The 21,664-nt window shown below is 43.0% G+C and overlaps 1 protein-coding gene across 4 annotated transcripts; it reads right to left on the bottom strand.

The window, feature by feature from the left end:
* Nucleotides 1-1,954: 1,954 nt before the first annotated feature.
* On the bottom strand, nt 1,955-21,201 carry parp4 (poly (ADP-ribose) polymerase family, member 4). Of its 4 annotated transcripts, none has more exons than XM_076111099.1 (38): nt 21,077-21,201; nt 20,416-20,543; nt 19,952-20,180; nt 18,446-18,575; nt 18,006-18,084; nt 17,808-17,912; nt 17,516-17,674; nt 17,041-17,178; nt 16,717-16,887; nt 15,790-15,941; nt 14,562-14,693; nt 14,076-14,174; nt 13,736-13,919; nt 13,100-13,241; nt 12,150-12,298; nt 11,871-12,002; nt 11,357-11,443; nt 10,948-11,112; nt 10,611-10,648; nt 10,319-10,400; nt 9,838-9,975; nt 9,479-9,668; nt 9,058-9,128; nt 8,479-8,666; nt 8,208-8,307; nt 7,890-8,060; nt 7,172-7,252; nt 6,979-7,059; nt 6,742-6,837; nt 6,413-6,616; nt 6,260-6,304; nt 6,092-6,151; nt 5,926-5,982; nt 4,345-5,549; nt 4,057-4,123; nt 3,372-3,474; nt 2,989-3,121; nt 1,955-2,742 (listed from the first exon to the last, which is right to left on the bottom strand). In XM_076111099.1, the coding sequence occupies exons 2-38, from the start codon at nt 20,539-20,541 to the stop codon at nt 2,535-2,537; spliced, it is 5,697 nt and encodes a 1,898-aa protein (XP_075967214.1). In that variant the 5' UTR covers nt 20,542-20,543; nt 21,077-21,201; the 3' UTR covers nt 1,955-2,534. The 4 variants fall into 4 exon arrangements, with proteins under 4 accessions (XP_075967214.1, XP_075967233.1, XP_075967223.1 ...); XM_076111118.1 differs by having other exon boundaries at nt 5,965-5,982; XM_076111108.1 differs by having other exon boundaries at nt 6,281-6,304.
* Nucleotides 21,202-21,664: the final 463 nt, after the last annotated feature.

The following is a 21,664-nucleotide window of genomic DNA, read 5'->3' as shown; positions in this document are numbered from 1 at the left end:
ACCTGTAATCTCAAGCTTTAATATATGAAACGATGAAACCTGATAAAGTAAACGAAAAAATATAAAATCTGTCTTTTTCTTCCCTGAAATGTGGAAGCTGTCCGCTGCTGATCATAAACACACAAAAGTTGACATCATTTCAGAATTATTTTCAGGAAGGTGTTCTTCACTTCATCGCACCATCGCACTTCATCGACCGTGGCTCACTGGGTAGAGAGGGTCGTCCGGTAACTTCAAGGCCGGGTCGAAGTGTCCCTGAGCAAGACACTGAACCCCTAACCGCTCCTCAGGGGCAGCCCACTGCTCCCTATATACTAGGGATGGGTCAAATGCAGAGAACAAATTTCCCCACTGTGGGACTAATGAGGGATTTAAAATAAAAAATAAAAATAAAAAATATTTTTGGGGGAAAAAACTTGATTAAGCAGTGTCTCAGAAAGAAAAGAGAAGTGGTAACGAGAAAGATAAGAGAAGTGGTAACGAGAAAGATAAGAGAAGTGGCAAAGAAAACGTTTTATCTTCAAACATGCGTGAGAACTACATCCTCTCAGTATTTATCTGTTTTTTCTTCACGATGGTTGAAACAAGTTGCGTGCAGCTAATTCCAGAATGGGCCCAAAGAAATATATGAAATAATGAGATTAAACATCCGCCTTTGCGTGAGCGAGTGCATTTACTGAAGTATTGTACTTATATACAAATTCAAGGTACTTTACTAGATTATTCCCATTTTATGCAACTTTATACTTCTACTCTATTTTGAATGTTTGTGACACATTTCTTAGCAGAACCTTAAACACCGACAGCTGTAAAATGTATCATGCACATTAATAATAATAATAATTATATATAATAAATGTTTTTACTGAAGTGAATGCAGACGTTTCCTTGTTGTGGAGGTTTTTCAAAGAAAGTGTGATATTAGTACTTTTACTTCAGTGAAGGATGTGAATACTTCCTCCAGCACTCTTTATCTGACAGACATCAGTAAACGCTCATCAGTGTCTCATCGTCTAGCCAGCGCTAAACACTACAACACGGAAACGATGGAGAGATTGTGTGGATTCAACACGATGTGTAAACTGTATTTACATTCTGTTTGATCCTTGTTAGTGTATTTTCTGTATTTACATTATTTTGTATCCTACAATAAAGCAATCAGAAGGTATTTATAAATGTAAAGCGAGGCCAGTTCATTGGTGCAGCAGCTTTAAAACACACAAACTCACTGCAGTCAAGAGACAAGGTCACTCTGAGGAACTGTTACTCAGGTAATCGTACGACACTGATACATGCAGCAGGTCAGTCACTACATTTCTCCACTATCATGTATTTACTACATTACTTTGAATGAAGTAATGATACAAGGCACTGCTTCCTCTTCTTGTTTTGTATGTGTGTAATGTCTGTGTTAGTGTGACAGCTCTTTCAGTGCAGTGTGAACTCGGGCTGCACAATGAATCTAATATTAATCACGTTTCTGGCTTTTCCACATTTAGATGAACATGATTGTAACAGGACGGTACGGAGGACACAGGAATTAGTGGCAGCGCAGCAATCACAGGCAGAGTCAGTTCTGCAGGTTTTTAATTAAACCAACTTCAACAAACTCAAAACAACTGAAAACGTATCTCAGTCCAGAGCTCTATCAGTTAACTACACAAACTAAACATATCAGCCGGGCCGCGAGCCGACTTACCGGCTTAATCTTCACCATCGAGAGGAGAAGCCACTCTTCTCCTCTCGTCGCATGCTCCCCCTGCTCCGTTTCCCTCTTTGCCTTTTGTTCACCTCCCTGATGAGGAGACCAGGATCAGGTGTGTCTCTTCCCACACCTGATCCTGATCTCAACGCTCCCCTGAAGGAGTGGGTGGAGCCTTCTGGCTGGAATGTAGATTCCAGCCACTACCCTGCCCCTCAGGCCCTTACAATGATCGACTGCTCAAAAGAAAAGTCTGCTGCATATTATTTATTTATGGTTCATGTCAGATACAATGCACACAGACAAACTGAAAAGCTACCTGATGCAAGTATCCTGGTGTTTATAGCGGATGCTCGTTTGCAACACTCGGCTTTAATGAAACTAGCAGATCGGTTAATATATTCAATTAGTTTATATATCATATTCTGTGGTAAATTATCACATCAACAAAACAAAAATGCGATGACAATATTTTGTCCCTAAAATCAATGAATAATCGTGATCTCAATATTTACTGAAATAATCGTGATTATCATGTTGGCCATAATGTTGCAGCCCAATGTGTCTCAATCCAACAGTCAAATGTTCAGAGCAAACTTCAGTTTCAGTCTGATTTTGGATGAGATTATTCTGGGCTGAACTTCCCCGTCTGTGCGTGTTACTGCAGCGTTACTGCAGAAAGTCGACTGTGTCTGCTTATTAAAGAGCACGTAAACACACTGACAGACAGTTCAAAGTGCTTCACGTAAGCCAAAGAAACTTATATCAACGTGAAAATAAAAGATAATCTCATCCCCTCAAAGCGGTATGAATCTCTCACACTATCGCCTGGTTAGAGGACCAGCAGATGGCGAATGGTCTTCTGCAGCTTCAGACCCGTGAGAGCTGAGAAGGGAGGGAGGCCCTCGAAGCCCAGCAGCTGACGGGTGGAGGTTTCCCAGCTCAGACCGAACTCCAGCCGGCTGCAGACGCACGGGTACTGACGGTCCGCCCAGCAAACCCAGTCCACCGCCCGCTTCACCTCCGCCCACCGCGCGGGCCTGGAAGCAAGAAAAACAAATGAGAACATTAGGTTTAAACCAGGAGAGTCTACTTTAAAAGTCCCTCTTCTGAGAACACAAGTCTTTATGCTCGATGCTGGATTCAGCTTCATTAACACGAGACATCACACTTGTTCTTGTCCCTACATGTCCTGTTCTGAACGTTGTTTGCAGTGTGTGCCTCGAGTGGGTTTTTATTTATTGGTGTCGGTATCTTCATGCTGGTCTGTGTGGTTTTGGACAGACCTGGGCAGAGAGGACTCGTCCAGGCTGAAGAGGGTGCGGAGCAGTTTTCCCTCCTCCAGCTTCTCCACCCTCATCAGCTGCAGGACCAGAAGAGTCGCCACCAGCCTCAGGATGTCAGCGTGGGCCCTCACACCTACACACACACACATATACACACACACACACACACACACACACACACAGATATCTCTACCGGTTATAAAGGACAGTGAGGAGAGCGGAGCAGAAGTGAAAACTGGCCACAATGACGGGACTTTTGAACCCTCTGAACCCTGAAGCAGTTTGGGGGCCTTGATGTTCACTGCGATCTAAAAGTCCCAGGAAGATGTCAGAATTGGTCAAAATGATGTGAAATGACAAAACCAGTTTCTGAGAGTCCTCACCGAGAGACTGGATGCCCTTGTTTTTCAGGAACACGTTGGCAAAGAGGTCCACATTGACATTCATGAGTTCACCCAGCTCTGTGGTTAACTCCCAGTAGCCCTCCTGCAACACACACACACACACACACACACACACACACACACACACACACGCACATGTTTTATATATTTCATTTTTCATGCAGTGTTTAGAACTTACGCGCAAAACATCAACGATGACTGCTAGTAAAAGTTGTTTTTACTGAATTACAGCTAGAAAAACCCAGTAAAAGCATCTACTAAATGACTATAATGCAATATGTTGTATACAGTATGAGTGATACATTTACTGTACTGTTTAGTACTTGAGTATTTCCCTTTTATTCTACTTTCTCGTTAAGTGAGTTAAGTCAAGTAATTGTATAAACGTTAATCGACTTAGAACGTCTTTGGTGGAGGACAGCCCTAGTTTTGAATAAAGGACTTTTACTAGTGGTGTATTCTCACAGTGTGGTATTAGTACTGTTACTTGAGTACAGTATCTGAATACTTCTTCCACCACTGAGTATGATGGCACTGAATGTTGCTAAAAAAAAGAAGCAAACCAACTGCTTGTGTATGTGATAAACCTTACTTGTAGCCGACAGTGCTGCAGGAAAAGCTAAAGTCGTGCAGCAGCACACGCTCATTTATTTTGTTATCTTACTGAATGTTGCATCTGGAAGATCTTTGTCCATTTGAGCTGCGGCCCTTCAGGATCCCATGACTTGCTCCTGAATCAACATGTTCACAGCATGTTAAAGCACACGCATGCATCCAGACATGTAAACATGAACACACACAAATACACAGAAGCTTTACACTAATAACTTCCAGTTACCATGCACAGGATGTAGCCTGTTGTCATTCAACCAAATATTTTTGTTTTACAAGAATTATTATCAGTATTTTTTTTAACGTTTTAAAACATTTGAGTAAAACTCTTTGGACTCACAGCAAAGCCGGCTGATGAGAGAGACGTGTGAAACGTCGTGCCGCAGCTGCCGGTTGTTCTGCGTCCGGCCTCACTGGAGGTTGACGACCTCGACGACCTCGAAGTGAAAGCTCCTCCTGATGACCAGAGGAACATTCACCTCCATAAAGAGGACGGTCACCCTGGGGCTTTCCTCTTGACTTATTTGAAGCCATTACTGACCTTGATAAGGAATCAGTTTCTAGATGAGGTGTAAATGCAGCGCTAACTCTCATTGGACGATGTTCAAGGGATTGGTTTTGAGGCAGAGAGCTACCGAAACAAAAACCTGACTGTTGTTGAGCGAGGATCGGGCATGGTTGTTGTCCACGCCGTATGAAATGAGACAACTGATTTTTGTCTGTAATAACACCCGACTGTTGTTGTTGTTGATAGCCGAAAGTGGAGTCTGCGGATGTCAGGATATTATCTGTGAGCACCGAGTCTGAAGACTCTCTCTCTTTTGCAGAGGATCCGGCCTTACGTTCAGACAGCACTGAGAGAGGAGCAGCTTCAGGCAGTGTCATAGAGCTCAATGAACTCCCTTCTCTTTTTCTCATGCGAGGAGGCCGAGGCATTGGTGCACTCTCGAAAGTTCCAATATCTCCCATTGCGCCGCAGAGAAGGGACATTCCTGCTGAACTGAATAGACCAGAACGTTCTGGTGGATTGAATCGTTGTAGCTCTAAGCTTGCTGAACTCAAGACCAGACCTGACCTGGCAGGATGAAGATATTTGGGCGGTATGGATGGAGGACCACCTGGGTGAGGAGGAGGAGGGGGAGGAGGAGGAGGATGGAAGGAGAGGCCAAACGGTTGTTGTAAAGGAGGGGGAGGTGGAGGGACTGGAGAGGCAAAAAATTGGGGTTGCCCTTTTAAAACTTGGAATGGACGAGGAGGAGGAGGAGGAGGAGGAGGATGGAAGGAGAGGCCTAATGGTTGTTGTAAAGGAGGGGGAGGTGGAGGGACTGGAGAGGCAAAAAATTGGGGTTGCCCTTTTAAAACTTGGAATGGAGGAGGAGGAGGAGGAGGAGGAGGAGGAGGAGGAGGAAGAGCACTCCCAGTGAGAGGCATGTCAACGTCCCCTTTTGCAGAAACAAATCCGAAAATACACTCAGCCAACATGGCCTCGTCACTATCCGGACTGCTTTTGCACTTTCCAAGAAATGACATAGGTGAAGATGCACTCTACAAAAAAGGAGAAATAAAGAAAACATAAAAGAGTCTATCTTCTGCTCACGAAATTAAAAACATAACTAGCTTTTCCACACAGATACATTGGTGTGACTCTGCTGTCACATTCATTTGCATATATTTGTGACGCACATGCGGGAAGAATTGAGGAAGTATTATCAATAACTTCAACATAGTGTAGCAAATGAGTAGAGCGTTGTCCTGCGTCAGCGATAACACGTGTACGATGCCACACGAGGATATGTGATGCTAATTTAGGATTTGTTAACCTATTATGTGTTAATTACTGTTTTATTTTTGCATAAAAAAAACAAAAAGCTGCTCTATTGCCCCTCAAATAGAAAATGTGCAACTGCAGTTTGTGACTAACCGTGGGTGAGTAACTTGGAGAGAGTGTTTGATTCCTCACCTGAGGAAGGAGGTGGCCCTACAACAGAACAAAGAGACGAGCACAGCACAACAAAGGGACAATTAGTAAATCACAACAACAAAGCATCCTTTCCCCAATGATCACACAACACACAGTGTGACGTTACCAGCAGGGAAAAAGACCTATCCTCAGCACATTCTCCCCAGTCATCATCATCTTCCTCCACCTATAGCAGAGAGACAAATGCAGATTATAAGAGTGACAATTAGTAAATCACAACAAGACATGAGCTTTCCTTTCCCCCATGATTACACTGAACACTGTGTGACGTTACCAGCAGGGAACGATATCTCACAGATCTCTCTTCTACTTCCTCCACCTATAGCAGAGAGACAAATGCAGATTATAAAAGTGACAATTAGTAAATCACAACAAGACATGAGCTTTCCTTCCCTCCATGATTACACTGAACACTGTGTGACGTTACCAGCATAGACTGTAGGCATTCCTCATCCTCCTCCATAGACTCTTCCTCATCCTCCTCCATAGACTCTTCCTCATCCTCCTCCATAGACCCTTCCTCTTCACTATGCTGAGGAGAAACCCAGCTGATGTAGGGGAGGAAGTCCACGTCTTCCTCTGAGACCAACTTGGGGATGTCTGTGACGCCCTCCTCGGTTTGTTTGGAGTCCTAAAAACAAGGTGGATGAGTTTTGTTCCTGGTAACTTGGGAGCTACAAAACAAATGAGGTCCAGGGTGTAAAGAGAGGCGAGTGGGTGGTGATCACTACACATAACAGTACGACTGTGACAAACCCTTTCCTCGATGGCCACGAAGCTGGTGAACTGAGACAGGATGGAGAACTCTTTGCTTAACTCGATGATGAAGTGCTTTAACTCCGCTTTCTTCCCCTGGAAAAGCAAATAAAGAATAAATTTACAGGTCAGCATGTGGAGCTCAGATTGGACGTCTAAACCGCGATGGGTTGAAAAATCAATAAAATCAAATAAGTTAAAATCAATAAATCAACGTACGGGAAACAGTGCACACACCTCATGTTCAGCTTCATTGCTATCCAGGCTTCCGTCTTCATAATCCCTGATGAGGGCCCTCGCTGTCAGCTTGTGAAGGAACTGAACACACAAGACTGCATTGAGACTGCTGAGAGTGTGTGTGTGTGTGTGTGTGTGTGTGTGTGTGTGTGTGTGTGTGTGTGTGTGTGTGTGTGTGTGTGTGTGTTCTTACTGTGCCCCTGGTCTTCTGCAGCTCACTGGTTGACACCATGGTTTTGAGCTCCTGACCGCTCAGATTTCCCAGCAGGGTGGCCTGTGGGAAGTAACAATCACTTGAGTCGTAAAAAATACTTTAAAAAAAGCCAAATATCTGCTGCCTGGTTTGCAGCTTTTTCAAAGGTAACCTTTGTTATTGTGTCACGTGACGAAGACAGCCGTGGAATCGTGAGTGAGAGTTGGAGAGAGGACAGTCGGTGTTAGGCAGTGTGTAGCTTCGTGTTGTCTAAAAGATGTTTAATGTCATGACTGAATATCAAATAACACACAGACCGGATCAAGAGAAATGGAATCAAAGAAAAGGGTTTGATTTCTCTGTTGGGTTCTTTCCATCATGTTGTCAGACACTTATAATAACAATCTGAGCCTCTCAGAGGCAGAATAAAACACTTAGTGGACGTACATTAAAGAAAATACAATCCAGGTTGAAAAATGACCCTTTAAATGTGCTGCTTTACTATGTTTTATATCATTGTGAATTTAATGTTGTTGTGTTTTTGACTATTGGTCAAAATCACCTCGAGCTAGTTTCGGGTATTTTAGACTAAACAGATGACTGAAGAAAAGAAATTGACGGATAAAATAATAGTTATTTGCAGCTTTAACCGAGAAAATCTAAAAATGAAAATAAAAGGCAATTCAGAGGTTCGGCATCACGCATATAAACTGCGTACCTGAGTGCAGTGCGGCACAAAGCCGTAAACCAGCGTGTGGCAGTCATTGAACAGAGCGTGGAGCTGCTTGGGGGCTTGTTCAGGAGGAGACGCCGTTGGGTTGAACTGCTGCCACTTTACCGACACCGAGCTGCAGCCGGGAGACGCCATACGCTTCACCTGACACGCCACCTGCCGCCAACACAAGAACCAACGGAGGTTTCCATTAAGTACGAATAACTTCTCTTGTTTCATTATAATCCATTAACAAATCAGTGCATGAACAATCTGCATATACTCTGTGATTATCTGTGATTAATCAAAGGCAGTCAGTCTCACCTTCTCTGCCCAGTTGTGTTTGGTTTTTGTGTCAAAGTATTCAAAGGCTCCGCCCCCCGCCTGGGCCAAGGCTCTCAGCATGTGCCGATTGGCTGTCGGGCTGAAACCACAAAAAACGTTCAAACACACACCTTTAAAATGTCCGTAATCTAACAGAAGCCCATAGTAGCTGCTATTATACTGTAGACAAACGCTGGTGTTGAAAATGTAAACGTGTCTGACGGTAGAGCTCAGAGAGCTGTGACCTACGACCCCCTCGACCCGTTCTCACCTGAGGCCGCAGGTGAAGAGGCGGCTGTGCCGAGCGTTGTCTCGGAGCAGCTGCAAGGCGAGCTCTGCGTTCTGGACGTGGCCGTCCGACAGCAGCAGCAGGTTCCTGACGCCGCGGGACGGAGGCAGCAGGCTGAGGGCTCTCAGGGGCCGCCACAGCTCAGTGCTGCCCCCTGCTGGAGAGGAGAGCTGGTGGGAGGGAGAGGAGCACAGCTGTCAGGACACACAGGCTTCAACTGAAATGATGAGCAGCCAAGAGGGAAAAGTCGTTCAGTTCTCCGACTTGTAAATATCATGTTTAAAAAACAACAACTAGCTTTTGAATTAATTGCCCACAAATAATTGTATATTAACTGAGGTCTGATACATTTTAGAGGGTAAAATGTTTCACAGCTTGCTCTGCAGTTGAACTTTAGCTTTAGGTTCATCTTATTAATCAAATGAAACAACCCCAGGATCATAATAAAAGCATCTGAAGATCAAATATTAAGAACTCTGCAGCAGCACTGCTCATTATTCCACATGCAGCACACTGTGTTTCAGGCTGAACTACAGTCTGACAGAATGTGACACAACTCACCTTGATGAAGCTCTCTGCTGCCGGGCGAGCTTCAGCGAGCGGCTGTGCTGTCAGGAAAGCGTCTGAGTGATCTGAAGGACGAGAACACGGACAAAGTCAGGAAGATTATGACTAATGTTTCATTAGCTACTTTTGTGAAATATTGGGTACGATGATGAGCAACGAGACATTGATTTAACAGGTTTATCAAGAGAGGACTTCAACGTTTCGATATGCAATTATCTTTTACTGGTGCTCAAAAGAAGTGCTGGTTTAACTCCTATATTCATGGGGGTGTCTTGCACTTTTATTCCATAGTGTATTGAGACTTCTCTTTTTTCTATTTTAGCTTCCTCCCTAATGGTGCTATCGTTTCACTCTGTGTCACCTTTCCAACTTGTACTTCCTGTCTTTTAATAATTAATTAAAGGATCAAACTGACCTGTGCCGAAGAAGATGACATTGATTCTGAGGTTGTGGCCGAGGGTTTTGAGGACCTGCCGGGCGAGTCTCCGGGCCATGCGGAGAGACTCTCCCTTCATGGACTCGGACGTGTCCACCAACAGGACGACTTCATCGGACGCTGAAGCGGAGTCGACTTCAAAGTCTGGATAGAAAACCAACATGCTGGCCTGAAGGAGAGAGCCAGAGTTAGAGAAAGAGAGGAGCACATTCAGACACTGGACCTGAACTGGACTTGTACCTTTAGCACTTTAGTGTGGCGGTCACTGATTTGTATGCATAGTTACACATAAAACCCCCCAAAGAAAGAAAAGATGATGATAAGAAAGAGAGACGGACCTGGCTGTCCTTGTCAGGGTGTTTCTCCACCCACATCCTGGGCAGGTGCACCTCAGACAGAGTGATCGACAGCTGGAAACCGTCTTGACCCATGACCTCTCCTGGCAGCACACTCACCACCGCCTTACAGTCCGTCCTCTATGTGATCACACACACACACACACGCACACACACGCACACACACACACACACACACACACACACACACACACGCACGCACGCACGCACGCACACACACGCGCACACACACACACACACACACACACAATTATGTTTGTTTGTTAAAAGAAATTATCTGCTGAATGTATCCGTCATCATTCCAGCTCTAAAATGTGAGCAAGACAGTTGAACTCCATTTGTTTTACGACATGCAGGTTATTCAAAGAGAAACAGCTTCAACATCAAAACCGAGGAAATAACCGACAAACATGTAACGATATCTAAAACACATGAATAATAAAGTGTGAAAACACCTCATTACCTTCATCTTGACTTTGTGCGTGATGCACTGCAGGTTGGTGATCTTATTGGGCATCTCGACTGACATGTCCAGGGTGAACTCTCTGAGGGAGAGAAACAACACATTATTAAAGGACACACACACACACACACACTGGAGGAACACACACTCTGCATGAAGGACAAATGATTCGCTGATTAACAAAAGTGTCCTTGATGAACTAAACACCGCTGAAGACGCAGCACTTCAGACGGAGGCAGATTGCAGCGATATAAATTGCATTTAAATAATCAAAACACACAACGCAGCTCACCTCGCCTCATCGGTCACACACACCTTCTCCACAGTGAGCTGGTGAGCAGTGGAAGACACACAAGAAGAAGAATATTCACACAACCGAACACAACCAAGACACAACGACACAAACCCAATGAAGCTGAATCAATGCGTTAATAAACAAAAACAGCAGCACTTGGCCCACAAGTACGGTATCTTGATAAAGGCAAACTAAAGAATAAAACTAGCAGTATATTATATATTTCATATTGTATATTTAATACCAAAGGAAAATAAGGAAAAGAAAAAAGGGCGAGAAGCTACAGACAGAAGCAGCGTTTTCTGTTGGGACCTCCCCTCCAGGTTCTCCTCACCTGCGTGGTCTGGTTGAGCGCTGCGCTCTCCTGCCACGGGGCCACACTCCCGGGCAGAGAGAAGAGAATACTCCCGTCCCTCACCATCAGCTCGCACACAAAGGTCACCTTGATGAGGACCGTCGCACCGGGCGGCAGATTGCCCACGCTGATGGTGAACACGTCCTGCAGGGGGGAGCACAGAAATGACATCACAACCAGCGTAGGAATAGAGTCGCAACAGGAAGGAGGAGGAGCAGTTTTGGGCTCCTTCTGGTTCCAGAATTAAAAGTCCTGCATTAGAACATGTCCGGTTCTTTGATACAAAAGGCATCTCAGGTCTGCTGGTTATGATATTTCAGAGTTTGAGTGCTGGCGTTAGAGCTTTAATCAGCCCGAAGACGAGTGTTTGGTTTGAGAGCGAACATACGGGGGCGTCCTGGTCCATGAGGTAGGCTCCGTGGCCTTTCTCAACAGCCTGCTTGTACTCCCTGCGAGCCGTCTCTTTCTCCTTCACCTGAGATCCAAACAGACACAGAAGCAATGAATCCATAATGTAACTTTAATCCTTTACAGGCGTTGATAATCACTCACTGGCCTTCAGGCACGAGGAGAAAGGAAACGACTGTACCATCAGTGCATTTGATTATAAACTCCTAGATGCAAGTCTGAAAAATAATGCAGCGACATAAGAATGGAGCCTCGTTACATCAACAGCTGCAGAAAATAAATTCAGCGTCACGTCACACTACATGGAGGGTTGACCCCGGAGTATCACTGTGTGTTGTACTTTACATATGGTCATCAGAAGCAGCATCTACATTATAACCTCAGCAAACTGCTGTAAGTAAAGATAAATAAGATAAATAATACTCTGATGAAACTACATGTTAGATAATTAAAGACATACAGTTCAGTCTGTGATACGAGCTTAGATGGGTTACCTGTCCCACCACATGTTTCCCATTGATGAAAGCTTCAAATCCACAGACTGCTGCGGAATCGTCCAACGGGAAGACGTATTTTGCCTCGATGGGCACAGAGCTCAGGTTGGTGTATCTTTGGAAGATGATGACCTAAAAGGACAGAATAGACGACAGGCTTAAAGGACAGACGGCAGTGCTTTGTTTTAGACATGAGCCAGTGAACTCAGCAGTCAGTTGAAGACCTTAATCAGCCATCGAGCTGACAGGTAACTAATTAAAGAAAAGCCGAGTTTTCACCTGTGAAAGCAGATCCATCAGCTTGCACTTCACGTGGACGGCCTGCAGAGGGAGCTGCTGACCCGAGCTGTCCAACAGGCCGGCCTTCACGTCCGCCAGCGGGTTTCTAATGCTTTCAACCTCGTCATCCTCCAACATCAAGCCCCGACCTACACACACACACACACACACACACACACACACACACACACACACACACACACAATATCAAAGTGAAGTTCAACAAATTACAACTAAATAAAACAGTTTCTTTATAACTGCAGTAATTCTCCCTCATAAAACACATAACAATGATTTATAAACCACTAGACACAATGTTTATACGCTCAGTGAATACTGTATACATAATAGATGCTTTATGGAATCAATTAAGTGAATCTTATCTTTCTCCACGTCCTCTAAGACTTCACATTTACATAATCTAAACACTTAAAGACCTGCAGACTAACAGGAACACTGTCAGTCAAGTTATTTCTGGATGGAAATGTGATGAAGTAGAAACACCACCTCTGGTGATGACAGTCCACATGATGGTTATTAATTAACACTGTATTACAATGACGTTAAAATATGTCCGAAAAATCTGTGCAGTTTGTTTACAACTATTTACAAATGTCAGTTTGAAATGACAGATATTAAACTATACTGTTACACATCCTGGTGTTAATAATACAATATATATCTAATGTTATCTAAACAGAAGATCCTTTCAATGCCAACAAATACTGTGGAGATTGTTTGATATTCTTTTCATAACAACACAATTTATTGAGTTTATCAAAGTGGGTTAAAATGGCTTCAGGAGCCCAAAGAAGACATTTTTTCAATCATGTTTTAATCCCTCAACTGAAAAGAAAACACGACAATCGTCACAAAACAATGAAGTGTGTTTTAATGAACCCTGAGGAGATCTGTACATTTTTCATATTGTGCAGTAATCCAGTGCTCACCTTGGTCAGAAGAGGGCGGAGCCGGCTCAGCTGAGGTGTCGACAGCAGGACTGAACTCCTTCAGCCGGTCTCCCTCGATGCTGAACTGGACCACGTACTTCAGTTTCACCTGGTCGGGACTGTACACCACGTACTCATCGTCCTGGAGTGTAGTTAGACATGTTGAGAGTGCACAGACGGACAGATGTGTGAGCGCTCAGAAATGATAAATATTATCACAACAAGTTTGACAGAAAAGTCCCAAAAGTGACGGAATTAAGGAATTAAGTTAGGAAACTTACACACGAGATAGTTTTCACAAACAATCAACATATAAAGTCTTTCATTGATCATTTCAAAGAGCTTATAGAATCTACTTTGAGTAACACAGCCTTTAGGAGCAAGATATATATATATATTTTAGTTGTACAGACGTGCTGTTATTTCACTTTTTTGTGAAGTTAAAAGTCTTAATTTTGTGTGCACATGGGAGCATCCAAAGTGAACCAAATGTGAATTAAAAGTCTTTGACGTCATGATAAATAACTGATCTGTGTCTGAACATATTAGCAATGAAAATCAGATGAGGGAGACCTAATGTGGAGACGTGTCCATCAGTCTATTTATCTTTCTGTCCACATTCACTAACTCTCCTACCTCAAACTCAGAGGGAGTGTTGCGGGCGCGGCGGACCCCGTGCGCGCTGTGGTGTCCCTCGGGAGCCTGGGTAAGAGTGACGTCTCTCTTGTGCACGTCACTGCAGCGTCCCAACGCCACATCGCACACCAGCAGCAGCCGAGAGCCGTCCGTCTCACTGGGCTTGGAGTATTTCACACAGGTGCTGTGGACGGAGAACAAAAGAGAGATGAGGAACACGGGCTCACTAGACTCGTAGATATTCTTTTTATTAAGGCAATAAAAGAGTATTGTACGGAAAGTGGTGTTATAAGTCAAAACAAACTGAATAAACCTCGTCAGTTTCAGATTTTCTACTAACCTAACGGCATCACTGAAGTAGATTCCACTGCCCAGATTACCGACGTCTGTCCTCTCGATCCCATGATGCTCCACTCCAACACGGGGCAGCAGCAGACCACTAAAAGAGAGAGAGAAAAAGAACGAGTTTCAAAATAAAAGTCCAAGTCAGATTTCTTAATTGTTCAGTTGAAGATGTACAGTAGACCTGAAGTATACTGTACCTATAAGCATTATCATATATCACATCGCTAAGTAATATATGCATACACATATCAACAGTTCATAAACAGATTTGTATCTTTGCACTTTTGTCTTGAACTTTATTTATCCATAAACGCTGAAGGAGGATGTTGGGAAGCTCATGACCCCAGAAGTCTATAATAACAACAAGAAACTGAGGACGCTCAATTAGTTAAAATAAGATGTATTTGACGTATAAATGATAACTCATTTTAATCATGAAAGTATTTTGTGTGTGTGTGTGTGTGTGTGTGTGTGATCTCACCGAGACAGGACTCCCACAAAGTTGCTGGGGCTGGAGGAATGGAGGAGGGGCTTAATGTTCCCGACCTCGCTCTTAAACGTCTGAAGCTCCACCCCTCTGCTGACACGCAGAACCTGTCGGACCTGCACCCTCCTGCACAGGAAGCACAGGGCGTGAACGTGTGAAATGAGATGCCACACTCACCTGAAAACATATTCATACATTTTAAAATATTTATAGGTGTTTATGGACGGACACTTCGGCCTTCGATGAAATTTAAAACTCACAAAAACACACTTGAAAGCTGTTGACCTCCATACCTACCTACTCACTATTTATTATGATCTCCAGGTGCATCATGCAATCGCTCAGGTGTGTGCATGCGTGAGTGAGTGTGTGCAGTGTCTGTTCACGGCTAATCTCGCATTCTGTTGCAGAAAACTGCATAATATTTTGTGTGCCCAGTTATGGCTGCATGCTCAAGGACCTCTCGTGGTTGCGGTGACTCACACTCTCTCAAAACACCTTCCACTGCCTGTGTTATACTTCCAATGACCGCCTGCTGACTCCTCGCTCACTGCTCTTTACCTGCGCCCGCCAGTTGGGGCCGATAGTGATGACATATAAAGCCTTTGATGAACAACGTACTATCTGAATTCTGTATGTCTTGAGAAGAGAAAAATGCTAATTAAGAGTAAACTCTTTGGACATTTACTGGGCCTTTTATTAGAATTTGGCCAAAGTGTTAGTGTCTAGAATTCCACAGTTGTAGATGTAACTTCATGAAGTTTGTATTTGGCTGCAAGTTGGATTTATAAAACCACTAGAAGAGTCGTTTAAAACCAGCTATGTTTTACATCTTTTAGCTGGTTCAGGAAACTGTAAATCCAAACCCTCCTCACGGATTTATCTGTTAGACAATGTAAACTGAGATATGGTTCAATTATGGTTCAATCTTTTGACTGAAAAAAGACATTTTAAGTGGCATGCCAGCATCCCCCCTCTTTTCTGTTATGTTACTCCTCTGCAGTGGACGTTTAATACAAATAAATGGAAGAACCAGGAGGATGAGACTCACTGTTAGATTGTGTGATAAAGCTCGTATTTTCTGGTCTGATCTGTGACAATAACTGTCCTTAAATAAGAACACAAACAACAGGTTTTGTGAAGAGACGTGTATGCGTTTGAGGTTTAGAAACACTGCAGTGAGGATATTAGACACAAGGCAGCGTCTGAGGCGCTACGCTACCTGCTCTGAAGCAGAGCGGTCACAGCCTGAAACTCGGAGGTATCGGGGGGAACGGTCTCGATGCTGCACCTCAGAGCGCGGTACTTCCCCAGAGAGGAAGGCACGGGGCTTCTCAGGGTCGTCTCGCTCACGTTCAGAACATCTCGGATTAACTGGACAAAGGAGAAATTGATCGTGTTGGTGTTAGCCTGGATATACACAGGGGACGGTGGTGAGTTGGGTTTATGGATGTGAGCTAATGCCATGTCTCCCAGAGTGGATGTGCAGGATCAAAGGATCAATTGCTTGCATTGACTGTGTTGTCTTATCGATATTTTGTGATCAAACTGTAAAAATGTGTAAGTGTGCCAAATACTAGAACTGTTTAAAACCAAAAAAAGACAAATTAAGTCTCATTATTTGATAATAACAGAGGTTTTAATTACCGCACATTAAATGCAATGAATGAATATTTGAAGTTTTAAAATGTTTACGTCTTTGTTAAATAAAACTAAATGTCTTTAGAAGGCCAAGAATAGAACAAGGAATCCCTCAACTGATAAAGAAAACATGATAAATATCACAAACAATATGGTGACGTCATAATATCTGCTTTTAACACACCATACTAGGTGCTAATTGTGTACTGTATATACTATATACTACGTGTCTTGGGAAATGTTTTTGCAGTTAGTATATCAAAAAATTCTATTTATTAAACAGTATGTGCGTCAATCAAAGTGCATCTTTGGAATGACACTGCCTCATAAATAGACGTCAAATTGCTTTTTTCAAAGAAGGTAAGGATTGCAATATGAGACAATAGTTTCCATCAACACTGTGTGTGGATGTGCACATGAAAGGACCTTTCAAAGCGTGATTGTTTGGTTCTTTATGTCTTAGTGTGTGTGTGTTCATGTTGGCACATGTGTGTGAGTTCAGCGTTACCTGACAGAGGTCCAGTTTCTGAGAGATGAGCTTGGCGGTGGGAGGATATTGGAAGGGCTCGACGTGCAACAGCAGCGTGTAAACCTCGTCAAGGAGAAACCCAGCCGCAGCATGATTGTTCTCCCTGAACTTCCTCTGAGCCAGGAGCAACAAGCCCTCCACCCTGCTCACCTACAACACACACACACACACACACACATTATTGTTATGATATTCATGATTAGACCGTCTTTCAAACAACAGGCTGACGGAACAGCAGACGTTGCTTTCAGTAAATCGACAGCAGACTGAGATTTAGTGGAACGATCAAAAGAGAAAACATACATCGTTGAGGCTGAGCTTGTCGATCGGAACTCGGAGGACGTTGCCGAGAAGACCCAGAGCCTCGGTCCACAGCAGCTCTACAAACACGCCCACTTCTTGTGATAAGCTTCCCGTGTTCAGCTTCTCCTCCAGCAGCAGCTGCCGGTTAAAACAAGGCTCATGAAAATCAAGTGATCAGCTCATCAGATTCAGCTGAACGGACCTACTGACGTCAGACATCACAACACCACAAAGTCTGCCTCAAAATCCGGCTAAATAAGATGCTGTGTGTGTGGGAAACACCTGTAGGAGCCATTTAGAAACAGGAAAAAAGGAAAATACAGCCACTTTAACATGCACTAAGATGATAAAATCATGCAATTATGCTGAAAACTACAATGCTTCGTTACAGTACGATATCCTTCCCACAGTTACCTGCAGATTTTTGTTTCTTGTCAGTAAAATGTGTAACGCTGTTTTAAGTAACCTGTCGGACCTGCTGGAGGGGGGCGGAGCCCAGGTGGGGGGCTTGTGGAGGGGTGCTGGTCCTCAGCTGCAGTCCGGTGGCCTGCAGGGTCTCTCTCAGGGACTTGTACACCTCCAGAGCTTCTTCTGAGGTGGACAGAAACACCAGCGTGTCCCTCACCGCCTCCTTCTGTTGGCACAAACACAGGCGTCAAATGCTGTTGAGCAGACGCAGAAGCTTTTTCTAATTTATAATGAGGAACTTCTGAATACTTGTAGTTCCTCTATTGTAGAGAGCTGACATGCAGTAACAGACTTCATACCTTGGTTGATATATCGTCCTTCCAGTACTTGACCACTCGGTACTTCCATCCTTTCTCTCCTTTGTGACTCTGCAGCTCCAGCACACACCAAGTGTTGCTGTTTATCTTCAGAGAAATGCATATTATTAATAATAATAATAATTACAGCACTACTGGAGTAGCAGTGGTAGAAAAGCTCAAAATAAATTGCAGCGTTACCTTTTCAAAGATTGAATACTTCGCCACTTGGAAATGATCCGGATACTTTGGAAGATCAGAATCAGTTTCTGTGAAAATTCTGTGAAATGCAAAGATTAATGTAACTTCATAGAAAATGTTGACTTCGTTTTTAAACTCTTCTGGTGTCTTCTTCAGCTGTTTCTACAACAAAGGTATGTGATCAGTGGCAACCTCAGCTTTGAATGTACAACATTGAGATTTAAAGGAAGCAAAGTGATTCTTTATGTGCTGCACCCTCAGCGGACAAAGCGTTCCCTGACTGTGAGTATGATCCTTTATGAGTGTTTGACTGAAGCAGCAGAGAATTCTAAATAATATCGGGGCTACCAATCAGCCGGATCATATTCTACTGTATGCCATCGTCCCCCTCTTCAAGAACCCCCCAGGCTAACATGAGGACCATCCTTCGTTGTTCACACCTGCAGTTCTCCAGGACGTTTCCACTCTCTGCCCTCTGACTCAGGCCGACAGAGTCCACGGGCTTGGCCGGGCCTTTGGCCGGGCCTTTAGCCGGGCCTTTGGTCGGCTCGGCAGCTGGTACTTTGAACGCTACAAGACAGAACAGATTAAAAAGACACACCTCGCACCACTCGTTCTGCATTAGCTCTGGTATGCATTTAAACCTGAGTACACACACAGGCTATGTAAGCAAGGTGACATGTGGATGTGCTCGTTACACAACACTGCTGCAGCTTTTATTTGGCTCTGGAGAAAGCCTGAATGCGCAACAAAGAAACAAACAAACACACCCTTTATCTGACCTCAATGTAGTCAAACCTGCTGACTGAGTCTACGCTGTATTTTCTATCAGAACGTCCAGATGTCAACAGAAGTGGAAGACGAAACAGCAATAAACTGACTTGTGTCTGTGCAAATAAAAGACTGAGAGGAGTCCTGAGTCACTGTGTGTTGGAACTGGGTGGAGTCCTGTTTCTGATTGAGTTACGTCTGCACTTAAGAGAGTTAGGAGTCCTTCATCATCAAGAGTTTTCCATTTCGCTGCAGCAGTTACATTACATTATTGTCCAACAGGGATCAATACATATGCAGTGCGTCTTCTTTCAAAGCAAGAATCCACAAAATCTGCTTTTTTTTTCTCTGATGAAAGGCATTTATTGGTGTGTTGTGTCTGCACAGCATTCAGGTCTGGTTCCAGGGGGTCACATGCACTGGGTCAATCTCATTTGCATAACCCCTGGTCCCCCTGCAGTTTACCAGCATTCGCAGATAGGCGACGTTTTTTTCCTTTGGATTCCGGTAAGTTTGTGTTGTACAGAGTATGTCATTTGCTTTTTGTTGTTGTTGATATTCCTTTTTTATTTAACTAAATTATTTTATTTTATTTATTTTATTTATTTTATTTATTTTATTTATTTTATTTATTTTATTTATTTTATTTATTTTATTTATTTTATTTATTTTATTTATTTTATTTATTTTATTTATTTTATTTATTTTATTTATTTTATTTATTTTATTTATTTTATTTATTTTATTTTTATCGTATTTATTGTTTTTATGTTTCATCTATTGTGCTGTTTTATTGGTTAAACTCTCACTTTATTTGGCTTCCTGTTGTTTTATTGCCTCACATTTGCTGCTTTATAAATAAAGTTATTATTAATATTATACGGTTTATTCTTAAACCATGTTTAGAAGATTTGATATTGAACACAGAACATCACGCAGCTTTGAATACAGACAGTAGAGCACACGATTAGATAATTTACTTCATGTGGACCTGATGAAAGTGGGCTGATGAGTTTATTTATGTCATAAAAACATAATAAAAGAAGTGCAACAGTGTGCAGCGTTCTATCCTGTTGTAAGCGTACATTCTGTATTTCTTGCGTATAACATCTGCTTAGTATTCATCGATGTCTAAGAGCTTTAAGGAGACGATTACTGCGTATCGGGATAATAACCTTGACGTGTGATCGGCGCTGGTGTGGGTGAGGAGGGAGGAAGAGGAGGTGAAGAGGAGGCAGAAGGAGAGGATGCATCCAGCTTGTAGCCGTCCACAGGCAGCAGAACGCCTCTCTCCACACAGCCGTACACGTAGTCCACCCCGACCACGGGCGTCTGGTACCTCTGGATGCCACGCAGCCGGTTGGAGCTCAGGTCGGCCACATCACTGGTCACTATCAGAGTGCACTGTGGGAAAAAAAGAAAATCAGAGTGCACTGTGGGAAAAAAATCAGCGTGCAAGATGTGATTTTTGTGACTGTGCATGAACATTGGACCACTGGGATGATATACAGTACTGTATATATATATATATATATATATATATATATATATATATAAGCTGTATCTACAGGAAGCATTCTGGAGGAGGATTTATATTTAGTTTTTGATAATAGATGGGTAATGATCCCGATCCTCGGACCTGTTTATTGACCACATAGCAGATGTTGCCTCCGTTCTCCGTTACTGCTGATTTCAGCTTCTTCTTCTCCTTGAAGGGCAAAGTTTTCAGCTCCAGAAGAATGGAGCAGTGTTCAAACACAGACATGTCTGATGGACAGGACGCACAAGAAGACCATGTTAGGAAATGTTTGTATCATACAATGTTTACATACAATGTTTTCAGCTTTGTTTGTTGTCTCCCCCCCCCCCCCCCCTCTCTCTCTCTGTGTGTGTCTCTCTCTCTCTCTCTCTCTCTCTCTCAGTGTGAATAGTTTAAATGTCACCATTGGTATACCTTGTCAACCGTTTAGCACATTTTTACAGTATTTACAATGACACACACACTCCTACACATGCACACACACACACACGCACACGCACACACACACGCACACACACCTAAAGGTGGATTGCTGGGAAATAAACGCGGAAGCAAATCCCAAAGAACTGCGGTGTGAAAAAAGGTCCAAAACAGACCACAGTGTGACATCATCTGATTGTAAAGGTAACAATCACATCTGGATGCACTGAAACAGTATTGACATGACGTTAAATAGCTTTTAAAAGTCTTTTTTGACATATATTTCATAAAACAAAGCAATTAACAAAGTAAGCAATGAATACATTGAGGTTGACTTAACTGTATAAACCCAGAGAATACTGCTGAGGCTGTTGTCAGAGAGAACAGGTTGACTTTTAGTCCTCGTATCAGAGGAAGTGTTGAAGAATAAAAGGTCTGTCACTGCTGCTGCGTCGTTGAGTGTAGCGTAAAGCTGGCAGCACAGCCGTGTTATCTTCCGGTGTGTTCGTGCTTTCAAAATAAAAGCTTGTGACGTTGAAGTGAAGTACACAGATTAAATCTCTACTACAGGAGAAGTAGAAATCATATCATATAAATATAATCAATTGTAAGTAAAAGTCCTGAATTAGAAAAATGTAAAGTAATAACAGAAAAATGTCGCCTATAAAGTATGAAAAGTGACAGAAATCATTATGCAGAATGGCTCCGTTCAGTGCTTTAGCATTTTATAATAGAATACAATATTATTCAGTTTTATATCACTAATAAATACATGTATTTTGATGTTGTAGTTAGTTAGTAATAAAATAGCATAGAATGGAAATAGTACTTAACTAAACTACCTTAGTAAATGTATATTCCACCACTTGTTAAACAATTAAACATTTAAATCCTGCAGCTGTTTGTGTAACAAAACTAGCTTAAATTA

This window comes from Anarhichas minor, unplaced genomic scaffold, assembly GCF_050575085.1.
Source record: "Anarhichas minor isolate MPS153535 unplaced genomic scaffold, ASM5057508v1 ptg000004l, whole genome shotgun sequence".
Taxonomy (NCBI): domain Eukaryota; kingdom Metazoa; phylum Chordata; class Actinopteri; order Perciformes; family Anarhichadidae; genus Anarhichas; species Anarhichas minor.
The sequence above is the reverse complement of the archived record's forward strand: the minus strand, read 5'-3'. Positions and strand labels throughout refer to the sequence as shown.